At 44.9% G+C, this 13,272-nt stretch overlaps 1 protein-coding gene across 3 annotated transcripts in view; it reads left to right on the top strand.

Moving 5' to 3' along the window:
• CARD14 (caspase recruitment domain family member 14) overlaps window positions 1-10,166 on the top strand; it is a 99,811-nt gene extending 89,645 nt beyond the window's left edge. For all 3 annotated transcript variants that reach the window (XM_040435113.1, XM_040435114.1, XM_040435115.1), the window contains exons 19-21: window positions 863-984; window positions 4,704-4,819; window positions 9,167-10,166. In XM_040435113.1, coding sequence (XP_040291047.1) covers window positions 863-984; window positions 4,704-4,819; window positions 9,167-9,380 — 452 coding nt within the window. In that variant the 3' untranslated portion in view covers window positions 9,381-10,166. The remainder of the gene's footprint in view (window positions 1-862; window positions 985-4,703; window positions 4,820-9,166) is intronic.
• Window positions 10,167-13,272: the final 3,106 nt, after the last annotated feature.

The following is a 13,272-nucleotide window of genomic DNA, read 5'->3' as shown; positions in this document are numbered from 1 at the left end:
TGCCACCAGCTGCAGTAGAAAGGAAACACACCCTATGCTGCCAGCTTGAAATAAATCTAGCAGAGCAATTGGTGCAATGAATAGGGAGATCTCTGTCTGGATCCATGGGTGGTACAGGGCTGGTTCTAAGTTTGTTAGAAAGAGACTGCCACATGCTATATGACATCGGATTTAATTTTTTACGTTAATCATGGGATAACCCCCTTAAGTGGGACACCCCTGTAGCCCCAGACATCTCCTGCTGTTTCCTGTGTGTTGAGCCAGGACCAGGAAGTGAAGAGCAGCAGGAATTGGTAAGCATCAAAACAGCATCTGTTAGGGATCTGGGAGGTAAGTAATGCTTCCTTTTTATTTTATTTTTATTTTTGTTTAACCCATTCTGCCTCTACTTTCTTGAGACAATCATAGAAATCTATATGGCGAATGTGATTTTTAAAGAGTAAGAGTCCTTTTACAAGTGCCGATCGGCAATATAACAAGTTGATCAGCACTTGTTTAAAGGGCCTTTACATGGAACAGTGCAAACTGCATGGGAGACCTATGATCATCCCCATACAGCTTGCATATTGCCAGCAGCACATCCCTGCTTTATACATGAAGATGTGCTGCCAATAATGATTTTTGCGGGAGCACAAAAGATGGCTGTTTAGGAGGACTGATGAGTGGCCGACCGTTCTTACAAGCACATGTTCCTTATCATAGCTGATGTAAATGGCCTCTATTAAACCACCAACCGATATGATCTAAATGATCCCTATAACTCCAACTACACGTCCTTACAGAAAATGTTGATGTGAATTTTGACATTACAATTAAAATTACAGAATGTTCACATTTTCTCATCAAAATCTGTCCTTTTCAGAGTGCTTGACAGACGCGGAATATGCGACAAGATACCAGCGTGGAGACATTATCGGTGAAAAGGAAGGAGAAAGCATACGCTGTTGTTTTACTAGGCAGAATGTTGAAGCAGTGGCCCAGCAGGTGAGTCGATGGCTACAAGGCTACAGTCACGCGACAGTACAAAAACCGCCTTGTGACAGCCGTTTTTAGAACCCATTGAAGTCTATAGGGCTATTCACATGGCCGCTTTTGTAATGGCCAGTGAAAAACGTCAGTCAAAAAATAGGAAGTTTTCACGGCAGACGGACACCATTGAAATCAATTGGACTGTTTTTAACGGTCGTTTGGACAGAAGTGCAACCCTGTGGTGGGCATAAAGTAAAAAATACTGAGGGCACTGCAGGGGTTGGGATGTAAAAAATTGCATCAGTTCTTAATGGCCGTTTTTTAACTGCAAAATGGATGTAAAACGGCCATTAAAGAGGTTGTCTCACTTCAGTAAATGGCATTTATCATGTAGAGAAAGTTAATACAAGGCACTTACTAATGTATTGTGATTGTCCATATTACTTATTACAATATTACAATATAATTATATTCCCCCTACACTATAAGAAGCAAACTCTGTCAGGCAGAGCAAAGACACTGAATTTTAAAAAGGCTAATTTCCCTGGGTTGAGGGCAGCATTTCAGGGCATAGACTGGGAGCAGCTACTGTCACATAATAATACAGAGGATAAATGGGAGAGCTTTAAATCCACATTGAGTAATTGCACAAAAATCTATTCCTTTAGGTTACAAGTATAAACGGCTAAAGTTAACCCCCCCCCCCCCCCCCCACGGCTTACAGCTACTGTAAAAAGGGCAATAAATGACAAAAAAAATGGCATTTAAAAAATACAAATCTGTGGGGTCAGAAGCAGCCTTTGAAGTTTACGAAGGGCTTAACAAAATCTGTAAAAAGGAGATAAAATTAGCAAAAATACAAAATGAACAGCAGGTGGCAAAAGAGAGCAAAACAAATGCCCAAAAAATTATTTAAATATATAAATGCTAAAAAACCAAGGTCTGAGCAGGTAGGTCCCCTAAATAATGGTAAAGGGGGTTTAGTCACTGAAGATAAGGAAAAGGCAGAGTTACTAAATTAGTTGTTTAGCTCTGTAAATACAAAAAAAGAAAAAGGAGGTGATATCTGTGGTGCTGGAGCTGTTAGTACATCCAGTAGTATACTCAATTGTATAACTGTAGATATGGTCCAAGATAAGTTAAATAAGGTAAATGTGAACAAGGCTCCGGGTCCAGATGGATTACCCCCAAGAGTTCTTAAAGAGCTCAGTTCAGTCATTGCTGTGCCCCTGTTTATAATTTTTAAGGATTCTCTAGGTACTGGTAGAGTGCCAAGTAATTGGCGCAAGGCAAATGTGGTGCCCATATTTAAAAAAGGATCTAGGTCCTCCACAGGTAATTATAGATCTATAGGCTTGGAAAGTATAGTTTGTAATTGGATTGAAAACTGGTTGAAGGACCGTGTCCAGAGAGTTGTGGTCAATGAGTCCTATTCAGAATGGTCCCGGGTTATAAGTGGTGTACACCAAGGTTCAGTGCTGGGTCCTCTACTATTTAATTTATTTATTAATGATATTGAGGACGGGAGTAATAGCACCATTTCTATTTTTGCAGATGACACTAAGCTGTGTAGTACTGTGCAGTCTATGAAAGATGTCCATAAACTAGAAGCTGACTTGAACACTCTGACTGATTGGGCATCAACTTGGCAAATGAGGTTCAATGTAGAAAATTTAAAGTTATCCATCTTGGTAGTAATAATCTCTGTGATTCATATGTCCTAAAGGATGTAACACTGGGGGAGTCACTTATAGAGAAGGTTTTAGGTGTCCTTGTGGATGGTAGAATTAATTACAGCAAACAATGTCAATCGGCTGCTTCTAAGGCCACCAGGCTATTGTCATGCATTAAACGAGGCAAGAACTCGCGGGGCAGGTATGTAATATTACCACTTTAAAAAGCGTTGGTGCGGCCTCATCTGGAATATGCAGTTCAGTTATGGACACCAGTCCATAGAAAGGATGCTCTGCAGCTGGAAAAAGTACAGAGGAGAGCAACTAAACTGATAAGGGGCATGGAGGGTCTTAGTTATGAAGAAAGATTAAAATAATAAAATTTATTTAGTCTTGGGGTAATTCCGAGGAGGACCATGTGAGCGGACGCTGATGTAGCGTGTGTTGCTCTCTCCCGGCCTCGGGCTCATGGCGAGTATGAACTGAAGCATGGCGTACTAGGAGTTCGGCTAAGTGGAATACCTCTATTCTAATGCTTGTAAGTCTTCCTGTTTACCTAGTCGGTGGTGGTATGAGGAGGCAGAGTAAGATCTGAGGTGCGCCCCAAGTCCTGAAGCCGTCGCTAATATATCCTGCATGCCTGCGTGAGATGGTGAGAGGAGGTGTCCTGAGAAGTCAATCGCCTAAGAATCCTCCAGTCCTGCAGCATTACTGGGTGTTGAGCCAGAGTAAAGATCCAGCGGCTTCCCCCTCGTGCTGTGACGTGAGCTTGGACCCTAGGATCGAGGAAGTAACTAGGCGAGAGGGGCTGTTTGCCCCAAGCCTGTAACCGGAGTTGATTCCGAGGTCCCCCCCGAAACAGCCGGTTGGGAATACATCCTAACCGGGACACGTGAGACAAAGCTCGCTAAGATTAACTAAAATATTTTGTTGGCAACTAACATCCTTATATTAACCCTTCAACGCTTTACTCCAACTAAATTGAACTAACACAAGATTAACTGTTGCCCTGATGCCCTAAAAAAAAAAAAACTCGGAAGAAGGGTAGGGGATGGGAAAAGGGGAAAGACAAAGAAAAGAGTGGAAATAACAAGGAAAGGGAGTAAGAAAGAGGGGGGAAAAAAATCTCCTTTTACTTCTTGGGCGCGCTGACAGAAGAAGACTCTTCTGGAGAAAATTGTCCCTTTTCTAGGACCCTCCCCTCCCATTCTTCTAGACTCTTTTTGGTTCTACAAAGAATATCCCCTTCCCTCTGGAATATATGGTCTTTATTTTTCTATACACGCATGCGATAAGGACCCTTCCTTCTCATTCTCCTAGACTTCTTTTTGTCTTTACAAAAACAGTCCCCTCCCTTCTGGAATATATGGTCTATACTTTTCTATACAAGCATGTGATATTTGTTATACTTATATTGGTCAAATCTGTGGGAACGGTCTAGGAAATCGATCTAATTGGGTAAATTAGGTGTTTCACTGCACTAAGTTAGAGGAGGAGAAAAAAAAAAAAGCTGATTTAAAATGGCAAAGCAAGGTGGAGGAAGGAAGGGGAAGGCGCTTGCTAATTCTGATGTTAACACCTTCCCGCTGGCACAGAGAGCCACAGCGAGAAAGAAAAAATGGAGGTGGAGAAAAAAACTATAATATTTTAGGAAGCGCCAAGGAAACTACCGAAGGTAGAGGACGGTGATGAAACAGAGGGGTAGGTATAGGGTGATAGGGATACCGTTATCGAGGCTGCACCCAAAAGCAGTGTGAAGCAGTATACAGAAGTGTACTGCCAAGTATGTGCAAAATTGAGAAAAAAGGGAGAGAAAATTGCGTATAATCCCCTTAAAGGCTCAGGTGCAACCAGAGGGGGGAAAAAGAAAGTTAGTGGCTTGTATTAACTTTCTCTACATAATAAATTATTTTTGCTGAAGTGAGACAATGCCTTTAAGAACGGATAGACGGCCAGAAGATGGATGCACACATTTTTTTCACTGTAGCCTTACAGAAATCAGTAAAAAATCCTGTTGTCCTGAATGGATGACCTGATGAATTTCTATAATTTATCATGCAGAATGCGCACTGCCTTTTGGAACTTGGACTCTCCTGTCTCTCTGCTCTGATTCGTGTGGGAATTTATCCCATCATACTACACATCCCACTAAGTGAAAAGAGTACTAAAAAATTGAGGTGAGTATTACAGTATTATTTGTTGCATATCCATGAGTAAAGTTTAGCAGTATATCACTAAGAACCTGGAAGTAGACGGGAAAAAAACAAATGTGAACATGAAAAGTCGACATACTCGAATGGATGACAACATCATTTTATATGAGTAATGCCTCATGCACAAGGCCGTACTGGTTTTTGTGAATCCGCAAAACACGGATACCAGCCGCGTGCATTTTGCATTTTGCGGAATGCTACGTCCTGCCTTCTGTTAGAACTGCCTATTATTGTCCGCAAAACGGACAACAATAGGACATGTTCTTTTTTTTTGCGGTGCCGTGGAATGAATGTGCAGTGGTGGACAGTACACGGTGTGCAGTCTGCATCTTTTGTGGCCCCATTGAAATAAATGGATCGACACCACTGTCGTGTGCGTGAGGTCTAAAAGAAAGTCTAACTTAAAGGGGTATTCCCACTTTAGACATTTTAGGTATACACACAGGCCATACCATAAATGTCTCATAGATGCGGATCTGACTTCTGGAACCTGCACCCATCTCCAGAACGTGGATTCTCTGATCACTTTGGTGAAACGCCCACTGCGTCCAGACATGGAAAAAGTGGAGAGTTGGCCGCACATGTGTGTACTCTCTCTGTGACTCTCACAGAACTCCATGGGAGTGATTCTCCATTAATTCTCTGCCCAGAGGAGGCTGACATCCTCATAATCCTCAGGGGAGATAGGTATAGGTCACAGAGGTGGAAAATGCTTCTATCAGACGTTTATGAGTATGTTATCAATGTCTAAGATGCAAAAAATATAAAATGTGGTCAATTGTTCGCAGCACATGTTTCAGATTTCTTAAAATCTCATCTACTTTCCTGTTACTGTAAAACTCAAATTTGCCACACCCTTAAAGGGGTTGTCTACTTCTTTTATATTGATGGCCTATTCTCAGGATTGGCATGTTCAACACTTTCTTTCCCCCCACTGACCGACTTTGAAGCTCTGGAAGTAGAAAAACATAGAACATAACAGCACTCTCAAGGCACTAAATGTAAAATCTATATATAAACTAATACTGCAGTTGCTATGATAAACACAAGGTTCTTAGCAAATATCTTTTGATCAAAAAATATCTGTGCCCACCCACCACATCAAGGTGACCTCAATCGAGATGGGAACCTACTCTATTTACTACCATCAGAAGTAGGTAGCGGGCAGGGGCGTAGCTATGGGGGAAGCAGGGTAAGTGGCTTGTTTGGGGCCCAAACTCAGAAGGGGCCCACCCAGGAGGAGGACTAAAAAATGTTGTCAGGGCCCCTTCAACAGTATTAGGGTTCATTCACATGGCCGTTGTACGGCCGTTTCGTGCAATTTGCGGTCCCAATGCATGGGCACCATCCGTGCTGCTACCGTGACGGATCCAGCTTGAATGGGTCCGTGATCCATCCACACAGCAAAAAAACAGAACATGTTCTATTTTTTTGAGGTGCGGAGGCATGGAGAGAAACCCCACGGAAGCACTCCGTAGTGCTTCCGTTGGGTTCCGTGCCTCCGTTTCACACCGACCTTCCAGATTGCGGACCGGTGCCTGCATATTGCGGAATCACTGTTTGCGGGCCGCAATACGGGCACAGGCGAACAACGGCCGTGTGAGTGAGCCCTAATACAATGACATTATATATAGTGACACCATAGGAAACGGACAGAGAGACTGGCGGACCTCGTCTAAGAGACAGCAATCTTGACTAGCCACTGGAGTGTGGGCTGCACGGGAGTAGGGGTTTGCAAAGAAGTGTCTGGGGGAGGGGGGTTCTGTTCAAAAATTTGCTGTGGGGCCCCGTCATTTCTAGTTATGCCACTGGTGGACTACACATCTCTTTTCATTGTGTAGTAGACGGCGCTAGTTACTGCAGCGCTGCTCTCATTCACTTTCCTGGCTCCCTTGCCAGCTCCCATGCCACCAGCAGTCACAGGGGACACGACATCTTTGTATGAGGTTGGTTTGTATAAAGGCCGACACGTGAGCAGGCAAGGGAACCAGGGAAAGGGAGGTGAGAATAGTGATTTATTTTTTTATGAAAAAATATGTTTTATTTATTGGGGATTTTCCAGTGGTTCAGTGTGTAATTTGCAGCAAAATCAGCAATAATTTGGGTTTGCTGTAGAATATATCTGATCCTATACCTAAGGCCTCCTGCACACGAACGTATTTTTTTGCGGTCCGCAAAAACGGGTCCCGTTTTTCCGTGATCCGTGACCGTTTTTTCGTCCGTGGGTCTTCCTTGATTTTTGGAGGATCCACGGACATGAAAAAAAAGTCGTTTTGGTGTCCGCCTGGCCGTGCGGAGCCAAACGGATCCGTCCTGAATTACAATGCAAGTCAATGGGGACGGATCCGTTTGACGTTGACACAATATGGTGCCATTTCAAACGGATCCGTCCCTATTGACTTTCAATGTAAAGTCTGGAGTCCCTTTTATACCATCGGATCGGAGTTTTCTCCAATCCGATGGTATATTTTAACTTGAAGCGTCCCCATCACCATGGGAACGCCCCTATGTTAGAATATACTGTCGGATATGAGTTAGATCGTGAAACCTCATTTCCGACAGTATATTCTAACACAGAGGCGTTCCCATGGTGATGGGGACGCTTCTAGTTAGAATATACTACAAACTGTGTACATGATTGCCCCCTGCTGCCTAGCAGCATCCGATCTCTTACAGGGGGCCGTGATCAGCACAATTAACCCCTTAAGTGCCGCACCTGAAGGGGTTAATTGTACTATCATATCCCCCTGTAAGAGATCAGGGCTGCCAGGCAGCAGGGGGCAGACCCCCCCCCCCCCTCCCCAGTTTGAATATCATTGGTGGCCAGTGCGCCTCCCCCCCCTTCCTCCCTCTATTGTAATAATTCGTTGGTGGCACAGTGTGCGCCCCCCCCCCCTTCCTCCCTCTATTGTAATAAATCGTTGGTGGCACAGTGTGCGCCCCCCATCGGCCCCCCCCCTCCCTCTATCTATAGCATTAACAACATTGGTGGCCAGTGTGCGGCCTCCCATCTCCCCCCCCCCCCCCCCCGATCATTGGTGGCAGCGGGTTACTAGCAATAGTACAATAGTAAAAGATTCATACTTACCTGGGAGCTGCGATGTTCGTGTCCGGCCGGGAGCTCCTCCTACTGGTAAGTGACAGTTCATTTAGCAATGCGCCGCACAGACCTGAGGCTGTCACTTACCTGTAGGTGGAGCTCCCGGCCGGACACGAACATCGCAGCAGCCGGTAAGTATGAATCTTCTACTATTGTACTATTGCTATGTAACCATGGCAACCAGGACTGTAGTAGCGTCCTGGTTGCCATGGTTACCGATCGGAGCCCCAGCGATTAAACTGGGACTCCGATCGGAACTCCGCTGCCACCAATGATGATGGGGGGGGGGGGAGATGGGGGGCCGCACACTGGCCACCAATGTTGTTAATGCTATAGAGGGAGGGGGGGCCGATGGGGGGCGCACACTGTGCCACCAAGGAATTATTACAATAGAGGGAGGGAGGGGGGGCGCACACTGTGCTACCAACAAATTATTACAATAGAGGGAGGGAGGGGGGGGGCGCACACTGTGCCACCAACGAATTATTACAATAGAGGGGGGGGGGGGGCCGCACTGGCCATCAATGATATTCAAACTGGGGAGGGGGGGGTCTGCCCCCTGCTGCCTGGCAGCCCTGATCTCTTACAGGGGGATATGATAGCACAATTAACCCTTTCAGGTGCCGCACCTGAAGGGGTTAATTGTGCTGATCACAGCCCCCTGTAAGAGATCGGGTGCTGCCAGGCAGCAGGGGGCAGTCTTGTACACAGTTTGTAGTGTATTCTAACTAGAAGCGTCCCCATCACCATGGGAACGCTTCTGTGTTAGAATATACTGTCGGTTCTGAGTTTTCACGAAGTGAAAACTCAGCTTTGAAAAAGCTTTATGCAGACGGATCTTCGGATCCGTCTGTATAAAAACTAACCTACGGCCACGGATCAAGGACACGGATGCCAATCTTGTGTGCATCCGTGTTCTTTCACGGACCCATTGACTTGAATGGGTCCGTGAACCGTTGGCCGTGAAAAAAATAGGACAGGTCATATTTTTTTCACGGCCATGAAACACGGATCACGGATGCGGCTGCAAAACGGTGCATTTTCCGTTTTTTCCACGGACCCATTGAAAGTCAATGGGTCCGCGAAAAAAAACGGAGAACGGCACAACGGCCACGGGTGCACACAACGGTCGTGTGCAGGAGGCCTAAGGCTGTTTTTTGTCTTTTTTTAAGACATTGTGGAAGTTTGACGCCTTTTTTTTCCTTCTCTAGAAAAACCCGACAATGGTGGGGAAAATGTGAGGATCTGCTGCTGGAGTGCGCTCAGAGGGAGGAGGCTGAGCTCGATTCCCTGCCCTGCCTGTACAGCACTGTGTATGCTGACAGCTGGAGTGACACGGACTCTCTTCTCTGCACAGTAAAGGACGCCATTCACGATGAACAGAAGCGAATTATCTGGTTGGAAAATCAGCCGTGCTGCCCTTAAAAAAGTGAAGCGTTTTAGTATTTATTAGTTCGGCGTGTCATTTTCATCGTAGACATGGTCTTAGGCTCTGTATGCATTGCGTTTGCCGCTTCTGTCAGTGCTATACAGTCAGGGCGTATACATCCGAGGGAGACATGTGAAGAATGCCATTGTCACCCATAGGGTGCTATTGTAAAACACTGCACTTCTAGGGTCAATGTGTAACATGTTTACAGTAAATGTCTTAAAAGAGGAGAAGATGAGTTCCCAAACACGGGAGAACATGCAAACTTCATGCAGATGTTGTCCTTGGTCGGATTTGACCCCAGAACCCCAGCGCCACAAGTCACCAGTGCTGACCACGGAGCCATTATACTGCCCCTTTTATCTTATTATTGTTGAACTGGTAACCCTCCCCCCTTCCATTGTCTTCCTGTATCCATTTCTTATTCAACCCATGCTTGAAATTCACCCTCAAACACTCCAGGTAATGACTGTAGGCCTCGGAGATCAGAGTCTGATCTCTGACCCATTCTGAGGGTATGTTCCTGGTCTCTGCCACCACCTGTATAAGCGCTGGACGCATTTTACTTTGACGAACCTTGACTTCTCACTTTCTGTGACAAACTTCACTTCGCACCCAGAGATCGCCGATCCGCGACCAGAGAACTAAACCTTTCTGGAGCCAATTTTTTACCTGATATCAGCCCTTAGGTTGTTTACTGTATATGCCTTTTTTATGTTCTTTCCTCTTTGTGATCTGTAATATAATTCTCTCTTATCACTTTTTCAATAAAATATATAAAACAATCCTGGTCAAGTATTCACCATATTTCCATCAAAGTGATTTTTTTTGAGCCGGTGCACATGAGCTGTATAAAACAGTATAAAGAAAAAAATAATAATAATAAATATATATATATATATACAGTACAGACCAAAAGTTTGGACACACCTTCTCATTCAAAGAGTTTTCTTTATTTTCATGACTATGAAGGCATCAAAACTATGAATTAACACATGTGGAATTATATAATTATATACATAACAAACAAGTGTGAAACAACTGAAAATATGTAATATTCTAGGTTCTTCAAAGTAGCCACCTTTTGCTTTGATTACTGCTTTGCACACTCTTGGCATTCTCTTGATGAGCTTCAAGAGGTAGTCCCCTGAAATGGTCTTCCAACAGTCTTGAAGGAGTTCCCAGAGATGCTTAGCACTTGTTGTCCCTTTTGCCTTCACTCTGCGGTCCAGCTCACCCCAAACCATCTCGATTGGGTTCAGGTCCGGTGACTGTGGAGGCCAGGTCATCTGGCGCAGCACCCCATCACTCTCCTTCATGGTCAAATAGCCCTTACTTTCAAAGTTTTCCCAATTTTTCAGCTGACTGACTGACCTTCATTTCTTAAAGTAATGATGGCTACTCGTTTTTCTTTACTTAGCTGCTTTTTTCTTGCCATAATACAAATTCTAACAGTCTATTCAGTAGGACTATCAGCTGTGTATCCACCTGACTTCTCCTCAACGCAACTGATGGTCCCAACCCCATTTATAAGGCAAGAAATCCCATTTATTAAACCTGACAGGGCACACCTGTGAAGTGAAAACCATTTCAGGGGACTACCTCTTGAAGCTCATCAAGAGAATGCCAAGAGTGTGCAAAGCAGTAATCAAAGCAAAAGGTGGCTACTTTGAAGAACCTAGAATATGACATATTTTCAGTTGTTTCACACTTGTTTGTTATGTATATAATTCCACATGTGTTAATTCATAGTTTTGATGCCTTCAGTGTGAATCTACAATTTTCATAGTCATGAAAATAAAGAAAACTCTTTGAATGAGAAGGTGTGTCCAAACTTTTCTGACACAAAGGGGTTGATAAAGGTCCCCGAAAGTGTGCAGCCACCCTAAAACCTCTGTACGTATGTCTGTATGTAATGGAAATGCAGCAGATTTGTTGCACTTTTACAGTAGTAACAAAGTTGATAAGAAAATGGGCCCCAGTGTTCTCCGACAATATCGTTAAGGGTTCTGCTACATGGCGACATGTGTGACAAGAACGTCGCACAACATTTCATGTAATATGGCTATCAGTTTACCTCAGGCTAGAGGAAAGTAGTGTACTGGAGTGGGGAGGGAATGGCAAGTCCCACTACCAACAACTATCTGCCATGCCATAAAAATCCTGCTGTCACGCCCATGTTTATGGTCGTGACTACTGGATCCGCATGCAGTTGCCTGCGGTTTGGTTTTATTGTCAACCACATGGTGAGGGCTGCTTGTGACTGCCTCACGTGTGGTTGCCGCTGGCAACATTACTGTATTTGGCAGTATAGCAGCCTGAGCTGTTGCTAGGCAGCTTGCTGTCAAGTGCATGCGGTTACACCTGGCAACCTCTCTTTGTATGTGTACACTTTCCCGGTTTGTTGTGCACGAGGTTGTTTATGTGTGCATTGTGACACTTTTCGTCACTTGTGGTTGTCCGTGGCAACGTGTGTTGTTGTGTACATGTCGTGGCAGTGTCTCGGCCTTCTGGCTGTTTCCTAGGACATGGTTGCCACGCATGTCGTTGCCGGCAGTAACAGCTGCAGTTTGTTAGTTGTTGGTACACTTCCCCTTTAAGTGGCTTTCTTCCCTTGCCTGGTGTAGGAAGGGTTAACTCCCTTCTTTGTGTGCGAACACTGGGTGTGTCTGTGTGTGTGTGTGTGGCTACTTGGGGTTATTTAGCTCCTGCTGGATGCCTGTATCTGAGGGGTACTTCAGCCATGGTTAGCTGGAGTCATCCTCCTGGTTATATACCATCTGCCAGTGGTAAATAACGTAGTGGTGTCTGTATCTTTATTGCAGCTTATGGTCCTGGGTTCCTGTGTGATGTGTGGTGTGGGCTGTGTCCGTTTGTGTTCTTGTGGACAGCAGTACTCGTGCATGGGTTCCAGGCTGGTTGTCTGTGGCAGGTACGTGTAATATTTGTTTACTTACCTGCCATTGCCATATGCTGTACATGTTCCCCATTCCTTGCAGCTTGGCCTGTGAGACTCCTGTTCGTCCGTATCTAGGAGGAACAGGTCGTCTTACTCTGCTCCTTCTCCAGGGCCACCGTGAGGGCTAGTAGGGATCTTAGGTTCCTGAGTATGAGCCCTCCTACCATCAGGGTCGGCTCATACGGCTAGGAGACAGGGTCAGATTTAGGGATGTGATAGGAGGTGACCTGCTCCCTGATTCCTGTCCTGGCCTAGCAGCTATCTTTCATATTGACATCCCACGGATTAGAGTTATCCCCACTCTGATCCGTGACACCTGCCCATAATACAATTTAAAGAAAAGCGCCTCAGCAAACTACACTTTGCTGAAACAACCCAGCTTTCGTGGATTCTTTTTACCTCACCCATCTGACTATTCTGGGTGAGATATACACGCCCTCCAGTATGTTGTCATTTGCACCAAATGTATCGAACACTGCACATTAAAGGGGTTGTCCCATCTCGCTTGAACAGGGATCAGCCACCTCTGGAACTCCAGATATTCTGAAACTACGACTCCCAGAATGCTCCATTCAATTTTTTAGGAGTTAGAAGAACAACCAAGCATGTTTGATTGCTGGGAGTTATAGCTTCAGAGCAGCTGGAGTGCCGGCGCTTGCTGATCCCTGTGCTAGAATATGCCATAAATGTCAAATAGATGTGGGTCACATCTCTGGGACCTGCTCTTATCTCCAGAACGTGACCTCTGAAGTGAATGCTTTTTTTTCACGCTTTAAGAGAAGCCTATAAGGAAATGTGTTCATGTGACCAAAACCCGCATCAAAAGTAAAGAAAAACACTACACACAAAAAAGCACTGTTTGCATTGCGTTTTATTTAGCTTCCTGCAAACAACGGGCCACAGCAGTTTCTTATATACCGTATTTTTCA

Source organism: Bufo bufo, chromosome 6 (assembly GCF_905171765.1).
Source record: "Bufo bufo chromosome 6, aBufBuf1.1, whole genome shotgun sequence".
NCBI lineage: Eukaryota > Metazoa > Chordata > Amphibia > Anura > Bufonidae > Bufo > Bufo bufo.
This window is presented reverse-complemented; position numbering and strand designations above follow the sequence as displayed.